Source organism: Colius striatus, chromosome 11, assembly GCF_028858725.1.
Source record: "Colius striatus isolate bColStr4 chromosome 11, bColStr4.1.hap1, whole genome shotgun sequence".
Classification (NCBI taxonomy): domain Eukaryota; kingdom Metazoa; phylum Chordata; class Aves; order Coliiformes; family Coliidae; genus Colius; species Colius striatus.
Window position 1 is genome coordinate 9,996,870 of NC_084769.1, and position 16,460 is coordinate 10,013,329.

The 16,460-nt window shown below is 35.6% G+C and overlaps 1 protein-coding gene across 2 annotated transcripts in view; it reads right to left on the reverse strand.

The window, feature by feature from the left end:
- Positions 1 to 16,460, reverse strand: part of CCDC93 (coiled-coil domain containing 93) — a 54,463-nt gene that overhangs the window by 32,749 nt on the left and 5,254 nt on the right. For both annotated transcript variants that reach the window (XR_009819463.1, XM_062005074.1), the window contains exons 4-9: positions 15,283 to 15,394; positions 11,133 to 11,231; positions 9,799 to 9,855; positions 5,365 to 5,465; positions 1,625 to 1,664; positions 116 to 208 (exon numbers count right to left, since the gene is read on the reverse strand). Coding sequence is in view for 1 of the 2 variants with exons in the window: in XM_062005074.1 (XP_061861058.1) it covers positions 116 to 208; positions 1,625 to 1,664; positions 5,365 to 5,465; positions 9,799 to 9,855; positions 11,133 to 11,231; positions 15,283 to 15,394 (502 nt within the window). In the remaining variant the exon portion in view is untranslated. The remainder of the gene's footprint in view (positions 1 to 115; positions 209 to 1,624; positions 1,665 to 5,364; positions 5,466 to 9,798; positions 9,856 to 11,132; positions 11,232 to 15,282; positions 15,395 to 16,460) is intronic.

Genomic DNA, 16,460 nt, shown 5'->3' on the forward strand with positions numbered 1-16,460 from the left:
CCACACCCTCCCTGGGCAGCCTGGGCCAGGGCTCCCTCACTCTCACAGTGAAATAGTTCTCCTTATGTTTAAATGGAACTTTTTATGTTTCATGCCTACTATGTATGTGGCACACCTCTTCAGCAGCCTGGAGGTCATCTTCATCACAAGGGTCAGCTTTTCCTGCTGCTGCAAGCCCTGGAGGTAGCACAACTTTTTTATCTTCAGCCTTTTAAAGAAAAATTAAGAAAATATTATCTCTAGTTCCAGCATTCTAAACAACTAAGACATCAAAGAGAAAACTGGAATATAGCTGTTCTGTTTTTATGAATACATCTCAGCTACTAGAACATCCTCACACTCCAATTCATGCCAAGTGAAATGTAACCTTCACTGATTTCACAAGTATTTCAGCTGTTCAAGGCAGTGTCTCTGGCATGTTACAGACACATTTGGGACAAAGATCCCTTATTCCACAGCCTTCTCAGAACTACCAACCCCACAAGGCAACTAGCTACCCCAGAATATGATGTCTGTTATATAGGAGAAAGATGACTTTTACATAAATCATTTTTATAACTTAATATTGGTATAACAAACATCCAATATTACCAAGTGTAAAATGGCCTGGTTCACTCAGAAGAACTCAAACCACTGAACTAACGAGAACTGCTGACAGATAGACTCAACTTCTAGTTCACTCTACTGCACCATTAACCTAATCTTCTATTTCTGCCTCACTGGAGACTCAATTCACACAACAAACAGGATGACCATCTAATACAGAATATTCCACAGTCAGTAATATTTTTGAAGAAACAAAATTAACCGTATAAACATGACTGTAGTCTGGCAGTTACTTCAGGAGAAAAACGGGTATACGTAGGTTGGGAATCATCTCCACGTATAAAAGTTAAATAGTAAATTTATACATGGAATATTGAGATAATGAAGAAGGGCAATTTTAATATACTGTATATATTGTTGTGTTCATGATATGCTTAATGCATTTTGTCATTATCTCTGTCTGCAATAAAAACTTGTAACCAAAGCACTATCTGTACTGAAACAATAAAACTGCAAATGATCTGACAAGGACATTTTATGATTCCGTGATAATCAAAAGCACAGCAAGGATGCTGCCTTTCAAGAGGCACTATGATTTATTTATGGCATAGTGTCATGCTTCTCAATCACATTAAATAGCCTGTTATGTAATAAATGCTAAAAAAAAATCTCTTAACAAGCTGAATAATTCTTTAAAAAGAAAAGAAAAAACTCTTAAATCATCATATCATAGATCACATAGTTGAAAGACACTCTCTAAACAGACAGGAGGTGTCATTATCTCACATTAAAAAGACCAAAAACAAACAAAACACCAAAACTCCTTCTCTTCTAAGAGAAAAACATTTGCAAAGTGTGATCTCTGAGTACAGATGAAGAAAATCCTTTAAAAGAGAAAGGAATCTACTGCATCTGTCATGGCAGGCAAATTTTTACTTCCAGTTAGCCATGTTTGAGAGATGGTAATAACAACTGCAGTTATAGCTGTTTATTCTGCTTCATTCCTTACAGAAACCAATGCTTCAACAAAAACAATGCAATTCTTGCCATAATTGGAGTATTTATAATGATTTTTTACCTGTTCTGTTTTTCCTGCTTGTCTGCTAAATCCGTATCTCCTAAAAGAACAACAGTAAAATGAAAGAAATACATTGTTGTTTACAACTTTCACAGATACATCTATCATTCTATCAGTTTTAAACATAAGAAATGCATTAAAAAATTAATTGTTTAAGAAAACAAATAGTTTTGGAATGTTCCAAATAAACTAAATAAACAGTTACTGCAGCATATTTACAGAATAATTTCGTCTCCATTTACTCCTTCCATCATGATCCGCAAATCTAGGCTGTTCATGTAAAGCTCATGAAAGGAAAAAGCAATGATCTCTTCCCTTTGGAAGTTAATCCTGAGCTATTAACTATATACCACCAAATTTTGAAAAGACCTCAGGAAACTCTTAGTGCAATCTGTACTCCCCAAAACCACATTCATGCTTGTGTGCTTTCTGCAATTTCTTTCTGAAGCACAGTATTCAGAGCTTTGAACACATACACACACAGATACACAGAGTTTTTTACATGTGCTTTTTGAGCATGAGCTAAAAATGACATTTGAGCTATGTTGTTATTTTGGAAATGTTATCTTAAAGAAAAAACAGGTAGAAAGAAATTTTGGATATAAGCAAGCAATTGTCTTCAATACTACACAACACTAAACAGAGATATGAAAAGAAACAACGTTCCCGATTGATGAACTGAGAGCTACAACTGTTTTATTCCTCAAATACTGCAGAAGCAGGACTATTTATAAGCCTTTTATGGCTAAAAGTTATGTGATCCTCAGCAGCAGTATCGTCACCAGTATTCCATTTAATTTTCAAGACTTCACCAACATTGTTCTCTCTGCATTTTAAAGCTTGGCAAGTACAAAGTGTGTGGCAGAACATCACCCTTCCACAGCATATACTTCAAATTGTATTAGTATAAAAGCATTTGTAAATAGTATTACCATTATCATATATCTGTTCTCAATTTTTGTAGAAGCACAATCTTATTTTCACACAGGCTAAAAGCTGCATCCAAGTAATGAACTGCACCAGAACAGTAATAAAACAAACTCAATCATCAGTTATACTAACAGAGAATCCAGTTGCCTCCCAGAGTTTAACATTTCATATCTGTTATACGAACTAACTTTGTACTTTGCAGAAGAATTGCTGACAACACACAAAGATGAAGCAGTGAAAGCCCTGAGCTAAAACAGACTATGCAACTGTGTGGAAAGATGCTCACTGGCATCATCCTGCTCTCAGGCCAGGCTCTGGTCTACCACATTCAAGGTGGTTTGTGATAAACTCTAAGCTGGAGGCCACAGGATCAAAATCCGATTTAGAACAGGGCACTGTCCCTGGCTGTATCTGAATAATAGTGCATCAGGACATTGCAAGTCCCTATACTATTTGTTGGACAATGAAAATTAACTTTTATGATTAACGTGCACTGAAAGGTGCCATTTTTATTACAGTCAAGGAGCATTTAGGAAAAAAAATCCTCAACTCATAATTTCCTATAACTGCCCTGTGTACACAGTAAAAGAATGAAAAGCTCACTTCAAATGTTCAAATTATTGAAATATTCAACTCTTAAATCTACCAAAAATTTACTATTTGCCTTTTTCAGTAGTGTTCTAGTACCCCTAATAGTGTTAAAGAGAGAACAGTAATCCCTACTGCCCCACAGATTTCTGCATGTATCTATGACTGAATCCTTATAGTCTTGCTAGTTTATTACCAGGTGTACAGGAGACATACTATCACCTTTAAGAGTTTCTTTCTCTATAAAACCACACAAACCAGATATTTGTATGTTTCACTACTGTAATTTTCTCAATGTTATTTTCGCACTACATTAAAAATAGCTTTCTGATCAAGAGTTTTAGGCTTTGAGAATTCATTAAGAAATCATCACCAGAACACATTCAAACTCTGCAACTATCCTAACTTTCTTCCACTTCCATCCAGTTCATGTTTAGCTCTTCATATCAAATAGCTAACTGTATTTGTCTTTAAGTACTGTCCTTCCTTTGTGTCACTAAATAAATGCCCAAACACCAACTAACTCTTCTCCTTTTGCTTTTCTGCTTAAGACCTCCCATACCATCAAGATCATCTCAACAAATACTATCTGAAGGGGTACTTTCCTTCCCAAAAGCTCACAAGCTCTTAGTTGTCTTAATCAGAAACCACTCCTCGTATCTTTGTACTGATGCACACTATACAATAGAAGTTCCCTTATATGTTCACTGCCTCCTGCTTTTCTATACTTATTTTCTCTCTCTGTACTTTAACTTTCTCCATCATTCATTTTCATATAAGAGATTTTCTGTTTTCCCAGCAGAAATGAGCTTTACTTATGTGTCAACTGTTCCACAGTATCTAAAGCTAAAACAAGCTGTGAAGATCTATAGAAAACATCTTTTTATTTCAATTTTCAAGCTGTACAGTGATTTCAGGTTTTCCCTCTAAACAAACCCAACCAACTAACTAAAATTATTCTAGAAAAATCATATAAGAAAATTCCCTTAAAGTGCATATACTATTGTATACAGTTTTTGTTTATTTGGAGTTGTCCACTGACACTAACATATAGTAATGACACTGAAGCAGTACAAGCAACTATAGACAGCCTAGGAGTAGATTAGTTCCTAATTTTTCCACATGAGCCCTTTGGATTCCCACTGATGAAATATCACTGACCTGCTCTCCTTCAAGACTACACCCACAGAATTTCTGAATGTTGCATTAGTAAAATTAGCTGTTTAACACATATATAGAAGAGGCACTGTAGTTCCTTGTAGCTCTGTGTTTTGAGCAGATTAGCTCATTAGAGCAACCAGTCATCTCAGGCTTTTAAATCTGCTTCAGATTCTTCAGATAACTGCACTGAACTCCACTGGTGATAGAAGAAAAGTTCTACAGTTAACCATTTGTATATAAAGTTTATGCTGTATCAGAAGAGCTCTGCTGAATAATAGGACACCTAGATGTCTCTCAATAGTTTAATTTTATTAGGAACACACTAAGGATTTCACCCTACTTTAATGGAAAATAAACTGGAAGACATTAATTTGTCCAACACTGCTTCCCCACAATACTGCCACAAATGAAAGGGGAAATTAGAAGCAATCTGCAACCAGGACACTTGTTGATTTCCACTGTATGTCAAGAGAAATATACAAAAAAGGTAAAAGGAAGGTACTCAATATAGTAAGACCAAAAGAAAAATTAAATCTATGGCTTTGGGGGAAAAGCCAGAGCAGATACAAAACGAAATTCAAACGTCATTTGCATTCATTAAGAGCTCAGACAGCAGACAAGTTGCACACATCACTGAGCTATGAAAAGAAAACTGGAAATAAAAACTAGAAACTCTGTAATATTAAAGTGTTTGGAGAGCTCTCAGTAAATCAGAGGAACTTCCAAAAGTAATGGGTAACTGCAAACCTCGTTAACTTGGCCTCTATAAGGAAATTTGCAGAAAGTAAGAAGACAAAGCACTAAACCACGATTCAGCCTCCTCAGGTAGCAAACATATTAGAACTACAAGCAGCAATAACAACTATTTTTTCCCCATACATATGTGGATAGTCCAGTCCCAGAGTATTCACAGTACGGACAAACTGCAACTAGATAGAAGTAAATCTGAAAGCTTCTCAAGCAGAAGAAACTACCCAACTTCACCCTAATCCTAATTTATGTGGAATGCTTCTAAATACACACAAAACAAAACCCACAGACAACTAAATGAAGCCTTTCACCTGCCATACTCCAGAAGCGTAGCATGAACCTTTGATTCCTCGTCTAGCAGTTCTTCAGCTCCCTTCTGACGTCTATATTTTCTCTGGGGTTTATAAACCTCCTGTAAGACAGTGAATGAATTCAGAATCGTTATAAAAGGCTTTTCTAAAATAAACAATGAATTGTTATCCAGAGTGATGTTCACCACTGTTTGTTTTCCAGCTCAATGTACTTACCCAAATAATCATCCTTCACTTTCTCTCTTTGTAATTACATAATAAAATCTTACTGAACTTACTTTTAAACAATTTGCTATAGAGACTGTCTTTCCATGTTTCAAAAAAATAAGCTATAAATGGATATTTAACAACAAATGGGACTTCAACCTTCTCCAACACGTTTGAAAGATGATTAAAAATTAAACAGTCAACATCTATTAAAAAAAGGCTTTATTTATCTGATAATGTCAAGTGTCTAGAAATGTCTTCTTTGCAAGTTAATTATTTCTAATGTCTTATTAGATAATTAACTGTAATTATTATCTACTCAAGGACAACAAGTTGTAATGGAATTAAAGCAGATTTTATTCTAATTTAAGAAACAAAAACATCTTAAGATGTCTGGTACTAAAATCATTTGCTCTCATGCTATCCCAATGTGATGGACAACAGCCAGTAATATAAAACAAGGATTCGCAAGTACTATGAAGTCTATTTTGTGCTGTTAGAGCTACTTCCAATTTCAAGACAATATCAGAAAAAGAATTCTATCTCAAGCGCAAACAAAACAAAACCAAAAACCAAGTCAAACAAAAACTCATAATGAGATTCTCAGCTTCCCCCAAAATAGAAACTGGAATCAAGATAACATTTACTTTGACTGGAATTTTTTTTGTTGTTTGTTTGGTGAAAGATTAAGTTGCAGTTGAGTCTATATTGCAACATTTCTGTTGCTGGAATAAAAAAATTTGAAGTTAATTGAAGTCTAGTAGCCAGTGCAATTCTGCCAGCAAGGAGACTGGAAAAAAAACTAACCAAAAACCTGTTATGCAAAGGTGGTTTTTACAGCAATTAATATTATTTTAAAAAGTGGCCTTAATCAATGAGATAACATTTTCTCTTCTTTTTCTGAAAAGAAATTCCAGTCCCCCATCACAGCAGAGAGAAACATCATAACCACCAAATAATTAGCCTCAACGCTGTCCTCTCTTCTGGTCTCTTTTACATCCATATATTTGAAATCCTTTAAGGGCCAGGCTCAGAACACTTAACAAAAACACATTACACAATCAAAACTTGAAATCAGAGCTTGAGTTTTCCAGGTGTACTTTTAATTTCAGAAAATATTATTCACATGGGACAAAAGATTCAATGCAAGAAGTTATCAGCATTCTAAAAAAAATTTTAAATGAAGATTATTTTTTACTTGATCTGACTTTTTGTACAACACAAACTATTATTTTCAACAAGTGATTTCTGCACCATAACATTTCTGAAATAGCTTTCAGTCTTTATCAAAGACACGTAATCCCAAAGTATATTCACATAAGTGGAAATAGGCAGTATTCCTTGGCAAGTTTCTCTTGAATTTGTCAGTTACCCTTTGCAATTTTTACTTCATTTCTAATCTTAAATTTCTGTCATCTTTGTTACCAGCTATTAAATCTTGCTGCCTTTTGACTGGCATATGAAAAAGCTTTGTATGATCAAGAATCTCTCACAAAATGTACTTTCACATCTACAGAAAAGCACTGTAAGTCATGAAATTAATTATAGCTTTTATGATGGCATTCGGTATTATACTTGTGCTATATGAGGTATAGGAATTATAATATAAACATTAGTCTTGGCATCAGATAACTGAGTAGCTGAACAAAACCACTGCAAGATAATTTCAATTCACTAGACAGTCACCTTTCAGCAGCAGTAGTTCTTATTCCAATAACCATTACTAATATTTAATATTCCATTTTCTAACCTTTTGGCCTGATTGTGACCATAAATCTCACTGTATTGCTCTCCTGAGAAGAGTATGTTCTTAGACCAGAGTTGCAATAATGAATTCAGACAAACAGACTAATCTTTCATATCTGCTGGTCCTCTCTCAGGAAAGTGTATTTCTCTTACAATTCCAATGCAAAATGATTTAAAAGGGACCTTCCAAAAAACCCTTCATCTAGTAGCTGTCACCTTCTTCTTCCAGTTAATATGGACAGGTAGGAAAGCTTGTGCACTTTTTCCCCTGAAAAGTCACTCTGTATTGTTCTACACTACACTTGTGTTGCCTTATGAGATCTCATGAACTAATCTTCTGCTAAGAAGATCAGATGTCAGTTGTAGAAAATCCTGACAGAGCTCATATATTTAAGGAAGGGATGATTGTCTAAGAGCAATGAACAAATGTCAGAACTTTAGCTACCAGGAAGATGCACCTAAAAACTAAAGATCTATGATTCAGGGGAGAAATACAATACACCTTTATAAACCCTGCAGACAGATCCAAATCGGGGACAGTTGCCAGCATGCTCAAAGGCAGGAGAGCTATTCAGGACAGCTGAATAGTGCAACATACTATCAAACTTTTAAGACTGTACCTAGTTTTCTTTACTTTCCATTTTCTGTTTAATTCTTAGATTCAGAATACAGAACTATTCTCTTAGCTGCAGAAGTAAACACATAGATATCTGATTCCAGGACTGAGACCTAGGAAAATTAAGTGCCCCAATATACTAAGCAAGTAAAAAATCAGTTCAATGGCTTCAATCAGCAAAGAAACATCTGATCTGGCATAAATGTACCTGCTTCATATTTGCCATGTTATTCTTTTCAAGCTCTAAAAATGCAATTTCAGAAAACATGCAGGTAGATACATAAGGGGGAACCCACTCACACATCACTAGACTTTTGACAAGCCACTTGAATGGACCTGACATTTGCCAGGTAATTGAACACAGCAAGTAGATTGCATTCCTTCTTTTCAGACAAGTTCTCCCAAATAAATAGATTAATGAAACACAATAAACTTTAAACCCCAAACTACTAACATATAAAGACTAAGCCTTCAATTCACTCCTGTTCCTCAGCAATCAAGGGGATCCCTTCAGCACTGTTAATCAAATCTTCTGTATACTGTTAAATGAAACTAAAAATTCTAGGTAGTGGCATCTCATAACAGCATGGCAATTACTTTATTTCTGTCTCTTCAGTGATAAGGTTGGTATCAGTCACTTGGATACAGAATCTTTAGTGCTATCTAAAGGCAATGCAGGTAGAAAATGGAAACACTTGAAACACCTGAAAAATCAGGGTAATTATTCAGAAAATGTAAAATAAGCACTCAAACTTCAACACACATTGGAAATTTATTTTCTTACATAGGTTTGCATTCTCTGTCAATTTAAAGGGTTATATAGGTGCACACACAAAACAGAGGATTTACAAAAGGGGATAAATTGTAAAATGAAAACAGATCTCACCAGAAAGACAAGTATTGCTGGCTGGAGTAAAAGACTCATTATAAGTCTGCTAATAACTAGAAATAACCCAAATCAAACCATAGGGAACAACAGAGAGACTGTAATTGAAATTTTCAAAGCAAGAGTAATTACTCAAATAGATTATCTCGGAATTTGCATTGGTCATCACCTGGAGACCTGGCAAAACTGTGGTTTTGCCACCTATCAAAGAGTTTCGGAAGTGTCCCATTCAAAGTACACCCAGGTTTCTCAAATGCTGGCCTGTGAACTTATCCAGATGGCCAAGAAAACAAAATAAAGGTAGCAAATTGTTGAGGTCAGAAACGGCGAATTGTCAGTCCCAAAGAAACAGAGAAATTGTAGAAAAAGCAAGGAGAGAAACTCAACTTGCTAGCTAGACATCTGAATTCAGGAAGGAGACAGTGATATAGCCTAGATATTTTACATGTCACTCTGATAGTGTTCAAGAAATAGATACAAGCAAACAGTTTGTGCAAGAGCTAGAAAATCTGCATCTGAAGAGGGACAACCAAGTGATATCACTTTTCCCAAAACAAGGTGTATTCTTGTCATTGCTAAAATAATTAAACATACAGGTCCTGAAATACAGACATTTAAATTGAGGAGACCATCATAATTTGGATTAATTGCAAGATAAATAGTCCAACTGTTGCAAACAAACAGTCTGCTGAGGGTTTGATAGCCTGTAAGCTACCTTGTGACTTTGGTAGCACGGAACTCCACACTCTACCTGCAGGCAGCTGATACAGTTTATCTACTTGTATAGTGCACATCTAAAAGGTTTTCAATCTGACATGTTGGCATTTGAGATCTGTTCCAAGAATGAAGCTCCACATGTAACTTAATTGGGACTTTCCCATGAGAAAACCCAGGACTGGCTGCATTAAACAGACTTCATCCCCAACATTTCATTACTAAAGCCATTTGCTTCATGATCATAAAAACCTAATATACTTACAAAGATATCGGTAACAGTTTTGATAGCCTTCTCTTTTCTTTGCATAAACTCATCATCCTGCAAGACATTAATGGAAGTGATTAAAAATATCAGGAATGGAGATTAAATCTCTACCATTGCAATGAGTTAGCAAACAAAGCTGTCACACTTTCTAACTGAGCTTCCCAATTATTTGGTGAAATATTAGTGATTTCCTATGACACAGAAAAGTATTTGCTTCTCTCATCACATAGGCAGGGAGGTCCTTAAAACTATATGCTTACACATTCTCCAGTCATCCAGTCAGAATGGGCTTAATGTGGAACAGAGAAGTTGTTATTTTCATTTCTATGCACTAAAACCAACCAAAATCCAAACCACTCCAAGCTAATAACATCTGTCTGCCTTTCCCGGTCCTACAGACATCTGCCTTTAATGCTGTCACTGAATTAGTGACAAAACTTGGGTTCTAGCTTTTAAATATGGAATTATCTTGAGATATGCATGAACTGAACTGATGGCTTTACACTATAGGCACAAAACCAAACTCATTCTAGCTCTCCTCCCATGCCAAGAAAATTTTGTATCATTACTGAAGAATAGGAAAAAGAAAGGCTAACAACACTATTCTAAGCATGTAACTTCAAAGCAGACAGCATTTCACTTATCAGGAGAAGGAATGGGATCAGGGTATCTCAAACAGTGCAAACACTTCTAGATAAAACTGCATCTCTCATTTCTTGGGCAATATTTTACAGAGACTTATTTCCTTTCAACTCAAACGCATCCCTCTCTGTCTTTCCCTGAGTTCAGTTTTTGAAAGAAGATTTTTAGAAACTTAGTTTTCAAGAACAAATTCAAGGGTTTGGATACAGGGAAATGAGAGCTGCCTTTGAATACTCAACCAAAACCCAAGTAACAGAGCATTACCAGCACAGGAATTCTCATTTAGCTAGATCAGCTGCTCCATCGCACACCAAATGTTTTCAAACACTTTCCAGGTGATGTAACTCCAGTAACATGATTAGCCTGGATACACTACACAGAGCTCTATTATGTACTCCAGAAGTGAGCTACCAGGTGAGCCAGACTGACAGAGAAGCACCAAATATTGCAGAAAAACTAAGGCAACTATTAAGCAGAAGTTAACCAGTATCTATGAACTCTCTGTCATAACAAGGTTTCAATTTTTTTTCCCCAAGCTGAATGTGTACATGGATTCCTCTAGGACCAATGAACAAAGTGTCACCAAGGGTAACTCTGGTATATTGTGCCAATTTCAGAGCTGTGAAGCTGGGACTGCATCTGAGCATTTGACATACTATAACAGAAACAAGAAACTAGCTTGATCTTACCTCTGGTAGTGTGTGGGTTTTCTGAAACTGTGATATAGAGTAAGAACGGATATAGTCTCCCATTTCTTCCCTTGTTTCTATTGCACGTTTCACCAGCCACTGAAAAGAAAAAGTTTCCATCATTGGAAAGGGGAAGAATAACAGCAACAAACACCAAACTACTCCATGAATATTTTAGTACATGATAAAAGCAAAAAACACATTTCAAGCACACAAAGAAGAATATTTATTTGTAAACAAGGTTAAATCACAAACTTCCTCCTAACAATGACTCAGCATTACCTATTTTATAGACTTCATGTTTGCTCTTCTTCTACCTACTAGGAAAGCTCTGTAGAGCAATTAGATAATGTGTAAGCTAAGAAATCACATGGCTTTTCTTTCAGTTCAAGTTTTACATATAAAAACCTAAATACTCTTCATCCTATTGAACTACACTGAACCATACAAACCTCAATGAGTCATACTGGTCACACTACAGTGGGATTCAACAGTCCAAAGAAAGTCAAACTGCCTTCCCTTATAAGTTCCTCAGAGCAGAGCCTGCTATCCTGGAAATCTCTATTATGAATGTTCTCTGTAAATAGTGTATTGCAGAATTAGTTACTTTGTTGCACAAATTCCCCTTTATTTAGCTTGCACTGTAGCTTCTCATATACTTTTACATTCCAATTCATTTCTTATACTAAGTATAAAAAGAAAATTCTGTTGCAAGTATTAGGAACTTTTAGTTGATGATCTCACTTGTAAATAGAAACATATGAAATCTTTACAAGTATAAGCAAAGTTCATCAGGATTTAGCAAATTAATTTCTGTTATCAAAATATTTGTATCTCCAATGAAATAATTGCAAAAAGGAAAATGAGGAGCATCTGTGAAATTGAAATATATGTGGGCAACTTTAAACATTATTCCTTTAGTTAGTATCTTTAAAAGAGGAAAAAAATAAAGATATACATCCTCCTCCCCCAAAAAATCCAACCCTAAAATGATCTCCCAAAAATCCGAGTTGCATAAACCATATATGCTAGCATAAGTCTACTAGGCCAAAAATGTGTTTTAACAAAGTACATCTCACCATGCTAAGTAGTTAATATAACTGGTATTCATTGTTATTACTTGTCAAAACCTTAATAAACATGTAAAAAATACACATTAGTAGCTGACAAAACATAGGAATGTTAACTTTCTGGGGCTTTCTTTTCATCTATACCATGAAATAGCACAACTCACAACTCACCAGCGCAAGAGTGCATGGGTACCAGCCTGTACAACATCCATCCTATCACATGTTCAAAGAATTCAAAACTCTACTGTACTCTGAAAGCTATCAATGTTGCCCTTCTACTCAGCAGGACATACTGAATAAATAACAAATACCTCAGTTCTAGGAAGCGTTGGATTAACAGCACATATGCAAATATGTGATTATACTCTGCAGGCATACAGGGTCATCCCACTCTGTTCCAAAGAAGCCCTTGAGAGCATGCTTTAAAACAAATGGATAGTCCAGGTGGGCTTTATACAGTCTGTGAGCTATGGTATCATCATCCTTCTACAAAGCAGCTTAAAAGTGTTCACAGCACACATCTCTACCAGTCTAACCAGAAAGATATGGGCTGAAGCTTCACTGGAATTTGAAGCAATTAGAAGTTAATTAGAAGTTGTTGGACTCTCAGTGCCAGGACCCAACACTGAATTTGTACCATTATACCCTGTCACAGGCACTACTTGGAACACAACCTCACCTCATTAACCTTGGCTGTACCCTAGGTAGAAGCCATTATAGTTAAACACATTTCTATCTAACTTTCCTACTGTAGATCACTTGGTATTTTCAAAAACTACAGCTCCACTTTGAAAAGATGCATCTTGAAGCTTACGAAGTGTTCAAGAAGAACCACATGCCCATGTAAGAAAAAAAAAGACTTCTTCTGACATTTTTAAGACCACACAAAAAGCCACAAAAGATTGAAGCACATTTTAAGTAACATCAGAGAAGATAAATCTTGTGGGCTGTTGACAGCCTGTGCAGGAGGTCACATAAGAGATCAGACCAATCCTGGGATCCAAGTTTGAAACAACAACTGTTTTCTCTGCTATAACCACGAACCCCTGGAAAGCGAGGGGAAGATGATGACAATGAGAGAGATGAAAATTACAAACATATCTCAACACAAGATTGTGTACATACCCTCTCTCAACATAAGAAGTTACTAGGAAGAGCAGCACCGTTTCTACCCATTGGAATATTTTTCAGTCTTTTAAAACTATATATATATATATACACACACACACAAACATATATAAATATATATATATATGTTTGGGTTTTTTAAGTTTACAGTTTCTGGCAGTAAGCCAACTCAATCTAATTCCTCCCTACAGGGAAGGATTCATCTAAAATCGTTCCCATCGAGTTTACCAGACTAGCTTGCACAGTGCAAAAGCTATTGGGACACAATAGCAGGTGAAGGAAAGACCTTCTATATTGTTTAGCAACTGATTTGAGATTTACAGATACAAGGTCAAAACTTTAACAGGGTAGTGAGTCAAGTGTCACTATCAAATGCATAATTCCTACATGCCATGGTGTGGTAAGTCTACTACAGTTCTTTCATGGTCTTTCTCAGAACACACCAGTATACTGGTGACACCAACAAAAGTTTTCTTGAAAGCCTGTCTTGGTTGGGATGAAGCAAGCAATCAGCAGTATCCAGAGAGGCCAGAACATCACAGCGACTTGACAGAAAGCCACAATTACTTAAAAAACACCCTCTACATACAAACACCTAAGTTCATCAAGAAAGAATTCTTCACCAAGTATGGATTAAATCTAACACCTACTCGCTAGCTACTAATAAATACTGAGAATCACTGTTCTCAGAGATAATTAGAAGCCGATTTCCTCCTTGCTTAAAATTAAATGCTGCTTCTTTGCACGGGGAGTATCCCTTATCAGGATTTTGGACAAAGCAGGTCAGACAAAAGAATATCTAACACTGTAATTCTAACAGCAGGAGTAACTGTCCATTTTCTTACTTTACAAATTACTTTTCCTGTGAGAGAAGTCTTGAAACTGAAAAGTGTAAGCATTCCTTTTCATCATCATTATTCTCAAGTGACCAGTGGAAGAAATTAACTTGGGTTTAGTTTTGATTTTTTGTTTTGGTAGCAAAATACTAGTTGAAAAGTAAAAACTGATATAAACTTGCCAACTTAGGCAGCATCAGCACAGCTTCAAAGCTGTATAACAGTAACACACACCACTTAACTTTTTGTGGGGAGCACAGTTAAGTGTAGTTTTCCTCAGGAGCCTCCTACTAGATAACAAAATTGAGACAATTGGAAGTTTTCCTAACTTCTTGCAAGCTGGAACTTAGATTAAAATTTTACTAGCTAATTCTTTTACAGCCAGGATATTCAATGAAAAAGAAGCTTGTTTAACAGTCTTCATTTCCCCTATTTATCAAAGACACATTTCTGTGTGCAGATGGAAGTAAAATAAAAAACTGATAATGACATACCAAGGATTTTCAAGATACCACACGTAACTGGAACACATCATGTGTTAGCTTAAACCTTAATAAAATGGAGAACTATCAGCATGCACATGTGGTGCTCAACAAATACACAGTGATAGAGTCTTACGTCACAACCACTTATTTTTCCACCCATACAGTTTTTAAATGATACAAATGGAACATGAATTATACTTAAAGAAACAATTCCAAGTGACTTTCACCTTATTCAGATTCTTTTGATTGAATGCATCACTTACTATCTGCATCACTTACTCCATAAGGTTAAACATAGACTGTGAAGATATTTGTTCTGTTTCTTAATCTGGTGAAGCAGATTATCAGGTTCCAAAACAAGCTTAAACTTCCGTTTGTTTAAGCAGATGTTGCACAAGAGGCAGAATCTGACTCCATTTCAAAGAATTTTAGGAGCTTGTTTTGTATTCTCCTTAAATGTGAATAAAGCAATGCTTAAGAGTTCTATCAACCACAACATCACTCCATTCTTTGAAAACATTCACTTAAACTACTTCTCTGTGATTATTCATTCCAAAGTTAAATAAAGAAACAATAACACAAGTTTTAGGATCTTTTTCGACAAAGTACTGATATATCACAAAATTATCACCTGTACAACAGGAAATATATGAATGAAATCCAGTCCCTGGATCTGATGTGGTTCCAAACGATGAGGACACTTCATTTTTGGTAATACTGACACAATTTTTTCAGTTAAGGCACTATTAAAAAACAAGAAACAAACAAATCTATGTATGCTACAATTTTCTTTTGTAAATTACAAATTATTTTTGCAAACACAGTTAGTAGTTAAAAGGTTCCCTCTAGTGGCTTCCATTGCAGAAAGCTGTGAAAAGCAATCAAATTGTCATTTACAAAACAGCTTTACATTGCACTCTCTCTATACGTATATATATATCTGTATATATAAGTCTGTGAGGTGGTGATTACATCCCTCTTGCAACCTCCTTGCTTGTGACTTCATTTGCAGTATTACACACAATATTTTAAGATCTGCATGTTCGGTGAGATGAAATGCCTATGCAAGATCTACATATATCTACAAACACCTTTGAATATTATCACACATGCATACACGAAGAAACACTAAGAACAGTTACACTAAGTAAAAGATACACACTCAAAGAAAGCACAGAATCAAATGTAAGGTCTTAAAAATCTGTGCAGCAGAACTCCCTAAATATATCTTGACATTACTGCTGAAGTTTTATGAATTTATATATTACACCTAAAAGCTAAATACACAGTATGCTTCACACAGTTTTGAAGTGAGTGAAACTGAATTTGCTGGCAATCTCTCATTCTACACCTCAGATAAAGTGAAATGATTATCCTAATACATGGGATTCATCTACAGGAACATTATTCTGCTTCCATTGAATCTCTTATTTTAGGACAAAGTGTTTTTTTGCTGCCAATGCTGAGAAGTACATTTTTAAAGCAGGTATGAGCATTGAGGATGAACACTGTACTGGGAAAACTAAACCTATTTTTCCATGAAGAAATAAAAAAAGTGGTCCAGTAATGACCTCAGTGATCCTCAGTACTGCTCGAATGGACAACTGATATTCTGGAAGAACATCGGGGGGCAAGAGATAGAAGATAGAGACCAAGGTCTGGGAAAAGAGCCAGAAAAATTGTACTTCTTAAATAAAAACTTTTAACATAAATCTTAGAAGGCAATTTCCACCATGATACCACCCTAATATTTTACAACATGAAAATAGCAGCATCTCTCAGCATAATCAAAGTAAATCCAATAGATGA